The following is a 5,201-nucleotide window of genomic DNA, read 5'->3' on the forward strand; positions in this document are numbered from 1 at the left end:
TTTTTTTGTTTTTTTTGAGACACAGTGTTGCTCTGTTGCCCAGGTTGGAATGCAGTGGTGTGATCTCGACTCACTACAACCTCCACCTCCTGGATTTAAGCGATTCTCTTGCCTCAGCCTCCCGAGTAGCTGGGATTACAGGCGCCCGCCACTATGCTCGGCTAATTTTTTGTATTTGTAGTAGAGATGGGATTTCATCATGTTGGCCAGGCTGGTCTTGAACTCCTGACCTCAAGTGATCTGCCTGCCTCTGCCTCCCAAAGTGCTGGGATTACAGGCAGAGCCACCACGCCTAGCCAGCACAGATGTTTTAGAGCTTGCCCAAGGCCATGCAGCTGCCAAGTGGCAGAGCTAGGATTTAAATGCTGAAAGTGTGAAGAACTCACATCCTCCTTTCCTATCCTATGCTGCATAGCATATCACGAATTGTAATTTTAACTCCTAAGACCGAACATCAAAGATACCCAAGTCATTTCACAAAATGATGGGCATCACATAGTTATGTTCTTGTGACACTCAATGTAACACTTACACAGCATGCCTCACTCCAGTTCTCACTTTCATGTAGTTCATTCCTGTTCTGTCCTTCCGATTTAAGTCTTCTAACTTCGGCTGGCCTAACCAAGAGATCTGCATCTGAGGACTAAGAGAGGGTACTATTATTAATTTTGTAGCAGCAGATGATGAATTTAGCTAATGAGCCCCATGCTAAGAAAGCCAAGGTAGGTTTACTTAATCCCATGCAGTAGGAATTAGTTGGATTTATTCTGGTGCCTTTTTATTAAAAAGGCAGTAAGTTGCCCAAAGATATCTGTAAGTCTCCAAGAGAAGCTGGCTGAGGCTAATTGTTAGATGCTTAAACTATCAACCAAATCTCTGCCAAACAAGGGCTCTCAAGACCTCTGTCTTGGGCTGGTGCCCCACTCACAGGTGTACCTAGGTGGACAGCAGACCCCTAACTAACAAATTATGTTGGCTTGGCAGGTGAAAGTTCTCCAGAATTCAACAAGGAAGAATATAGCAGCTTTTCCTCAGTCTTTATGGAGTCAAATCTGCACTTGTACTCTAAACTTACTGGCACATGGAAGTGTGTGTAAATATGCCTCTGAGGATTTTTTCTTTTTTTTTTTTTTTTTTTGAGATGGAGTCTTGCTCTGTCATGCAGGCTGGCGTGCAGGGGCATGATCTTGGCTCACTGCAACCTCTGCCTCCCCGGTTCAAGGGATTCTTCTGACTCAGCCTCCAGAGTAGCTGGGACTACAGGTGCCCACCACCACACCCAGCTAATTTTTTGTATTTTTAGTAGAGACAGGGTTTCACCGTGTTAGCTAGGATGGTCTTTATCTCCTGACCTTGTGATCCACTCACCTCGGCCTCCCAAAGTGCTGGGATTACAGGCATGAGCCACCGCGCCCGGCCAGGAATTTTTTTTAAGACAGGGTCTCACTCTTGTCACCCAGGCTGGAGTGCAGTGGCATGATCTCGGCTCCCTACAACCTCTGGCTCCCAGTCTCCAGTGATGCTCTCATCTCAGCCTCCCAAGTAGCTGGGACCACAGGCATGCACCACCATAACTGGCTAATTTTCTTTTGTGGTGGTGTTGAGACAGAGTCTGTGTCACCCAGGCTGCAGTGCAGTGGCGCGATTTTGGCTCACTGCAATGTCTGCCTCCCGAGTTCAAGCAATTCTCATTCCTTAGTCTCCTGAATAGTTGGGATCACAGGCATGTGCCACCATGCCTAGCCAGGAAACTTTAGTGAATTTTTTTTTTTTTTTTTTTTTTTTTTTTTGAGACGGAGTCTCGCTGTCGCCCAGGCTGGAGTGCAGTGGCCGGAACTCAGCTCACTGCAAGCTCCGCCTCCCGGGTTTATGCCATTCTCCTGCCTCAGCCTCCCGAGTAGCTGGGACTACAGGCACCCGCCGCCATGCCCGGCTAGTTTTTTGTATTTTTTTAGTAGAGACGGGGTTTCACCGTGTTAGCCAGGATGGTCTCGCTCTCCTGACCTCGTGATCCGCCCGTCTCGGCCTCCCAAAGTGCTGGGATTACAGGCTTGAGCCACTGCGACTGGCCTCACTTTAGTGCCTTTTTAGCCAATACAAACTGTCACATGAACTTGTTTCCAAGCTGTCTTTATATCATGTGGGGCCACCACCTTGATTAAACCTATAAACCTGGAGCAGGGAAAAGAAGGCAGACCATGGCCACAGGGACTGACAAATGGTAAGGTCAGAGAGCAAAGGCAGGCTGCTAAAATAAGAAGAAACCCACCCTGTAGGAAGAGGGGTGGGGATATTGGTTAGCTCACCCATCTTGGGATGCTTGCCATAAGGCAAACCACCTTCTAGGATACTTGGCAGCACAAGAAAGCCCAGTTATACTATGGGTGACAGTGAGTATCCTCTTGGGTTTGAAGGCTGATCCCTTAGAGCAAAGAGGTCTTATGAAAATCCAGGATTTGATACTTCTAACACTGTCTTTTTCTATTTTCAACCTAACTAAATTTGTTGAGTACAAGTGAGAGTTCTCCCTCTTATCCATCAGAGTAATTCACAGCATTACCCCACCATACACAGAAACACAAGTTAGGAGCTCAGAGAATTTCAAAGTTGGATGGAAAACAATAAAAGATTTTTATAAACAAAACACACCATCACCCTCTGCTTTCTCTACAGTTTGCAGAGGCCTGTCTACTAGAAAACATTTTAATTACTAGCATGGAGAAAAGGTAAGACCTTGATTCTCTCTTTGAGGGCAACTATTCTCAGAATTTATCAAGTAAGATCTTAAAAATTCTTAATCCATGAGAAGTTTGAGTTTAAAATATAAATGTAACAAGACAAAAGATTAATTAAATGGATGATAAAGGTCATATAGTCTATTTGGTGTTCAGACTACTGACAACTTAACATAGGCTCTTACAGGTTTTCTTGCCTAGGAAGTAACGTGCATTTCTTGGCAAGTCCCTGAGAAGAAACAGACCTGCCCAATGAAAATGCAAATGCCAGCTGAAATTAGCACTTGGTGAGACACCATACATTTAAAGATCTGTGAACTTCCAGGAACTGGTATCTTCAATAATGTTTGCAGTCTTTGTATAGCTCTTCTCACATAAAGTGTTTACCCTCTGTTTGTGGCTTCTTTTATCATGAACTGACCAGCAATATGTTCCGATGAACAAATAAAGTTTTTCTTAAATAGTTTTACTTTCTTTATACTTTCTTTAAAGGTTTTTTGCCAAGAAGACAAATTTTTGCTACTTACTTGTGTAAAAAGTCTGGTTCAGAACCATGTTCAGACTCAGGTTCTTGAATCTGGTCTCCCATGGGCCGGCTGTTCTCCCGCAGTACAGTGGACGTGAGTTGTGGTGCTGGCAGGGGGCCAGGGGTCTGAATCATGGTGTCAGTCCTGTTTAGCCATGTGTTATCCAGACTCTCATCTGTAAAATTCCACTTAAGGTCACAGAATGTTGTGGGTGGAGTGAACTCTGGTGGCAGTTATAGCACAGACTTGTGAAGACTGTGGCTATGCAGTTAGACTATCTACTTCAAATCTCAGTTCCACCACTGACTTCTATGACTCTGTACAAGTCATTAAACTTCCAAAGTTGAGTTTTCTCATATATACAATGGGGACATCATTACCTAACCTCACGAAGTTGTAGGGACTAAATGAGGTAATGTATGTAACCACTGAATGTTAGCTATCATCACATCATCATCTCTTTAAGTCCCTCCATCTCTCAAGATTCATTCATCCTAGAAGGGGAAGATTGCAGCCAGCCAGAGTTTGCTCAAGCAATAAAGGGCCTATTTCCTGGGCCTCATAGGGGTCTCAGGCAGTAGCAATTAAAGTCTGACTGGCTTTTGTGGAGAAATAAGCAAATCCCCTTGTATAACTAGACACTGGTCAATAACTTCTTGCCAAGTTATATATGTGGAGATGGGTTGAGAGGTTCACCATTTTCATGCCTCTGTGTCCTTCAGGGATGCCTTCCCTGATTACCCCCACCCAATCCCCCACTTAACATTTTTTTTTCTCTTTTTTAAGATGGAGTCTCGCTCTGTCGCCCAGGCTGGAGTGCAGTGGCGTGATCTCGGCTCCCTGCAACCTCCGCCTCCTAGGTTCAAGCGGTTCTCCTGACTCAGCCTCTCGAGTAGCTGGGATTACAGGTGACTGCCACCACACCTGGCTCATTTTTGTATTTTTAGTAGAGATAGGGTATCACTATGTTGGCCAGGCTGGTCTTGAACTCCTGACCTCAGGTGATCCGCCTGCCTCGGCCTCCCAAACTGCTGAGATTACAGGCATAAGCCACCAAACCCAGCCTTCTCTTTTAATTTCTAGAGGAAATACATTCTTACTCACTTAGGACTTAATTATATACTATCCTGTATTAGCAGGTATATAATTTGTCATGTGTATAAACTGTCTCTGTAAAACTTAAGTTTTCCAGGGGCTAGGAACTGTTTTTCCTTCAGAACTTATGAAAACAGTTTATAAAGATCTTTTCTTTCTTTTTTTTTTTTTTTTTGAGATGGAGTCTCGCTCTGTCGCCCAGGCTGGAGTGCAGTGGCTGGATCTCAGCTCACTGCAAGCTCCGCCTCCCGGGTTCACGCCATTCTCCTGCCTCAGCCTCCCGTGTAGCTGGGACTACAGGCGCCCGCCACCTCACCTGGCTAGTTTTTTGTATTTTTTAGTAGAGACGGGGTTTCGCCTTGTTAGCCAGGATGGTCTCGATCTCCTGACCTCGTGATCCACCCGTCTCGGCCTCCCAAAGTGCTGGGATTACAGGCTTGAGCCACCGCGCCCAGCCAAAGATCTTTTCTTTTGAGACAGACTCTCACTCTGTCGCACGCTGTAGTGCAGTGGCACGATCTGGGCTCACTTCAACCTCCACCTCCTAAGTTTAAGTGATTCTCCTGCCTCAGCCTCCCAAGTAGCTGAGATTACAGGCATCTGCTGTCACGCCCAGCTAATTTTTGTATTTTTAGTAGAGATGGGTTTCACCATGTTGGCCAGGCTGATCTGGAACTCCTGACCTCAAGTAATCAGCCCACCTCGACCTCCCAGAATGCTGGCATTATAGGCGTAAGCCACTGGCTAAGATGGTTTATAAAGATTTGAGCAGATTAAAGCATTATTTATAAACTATCCTGATAAAATATTACCTAAAGTTTTTTTTTTTTTTTTTTTTTTTTTT

General features: G+C 45.0%; 1 protein-coding gene across 3 annotated transcripts in view; it reads right to left on the reverse strand.

Moving 5' to 3' along the window:
• Positions 1 to 306: 306 nt before the first annotated feature.
• Positions 307 to 5,201, reverse strand: part of STAG1 (STAG1 cohesin complex component) — a 418,116-nt gene continuing 413,221 nt past the window's right edge. For all 3 annotated transcript variants that reach the window (XM_017874840.1, XM_017874839.1, XM_017874841.1), the window contains 2 exons: positions 3,263 to 3,437; positions 307 to 643 (listed from right to left, as the gene is read on the reverse strand). In XM_017874840.1, coding sequence (XP_017730329.1) covers positions 529 to 643; positions 3,263 to 3,437 — 290 coding nt within the window. In that variant the 3' untranslated portion in view covers positions 307 to 528. The remainder of the gene's footprint in view (positions 644 to 3,262; positions 3,438 to 5,201) is intronic.

Source organism: Rhinopithecus bieti, unplaced genomic scaffold, assembly GCF_001698545.2.
Source record: "Rhinopithecus bieti isolate Rb0 unplaced genomic scaffold, ASM169854v2 scaffold_9203, whole genome shotgun sequence".
In the NCBI taxonomy this organism is placed as follows: Eukaryota; Metazoa; Chordata; class Mammalia; order Primates; family Cercopithecidae; genus Rhinopithecus; species Rhinopithecus bieti.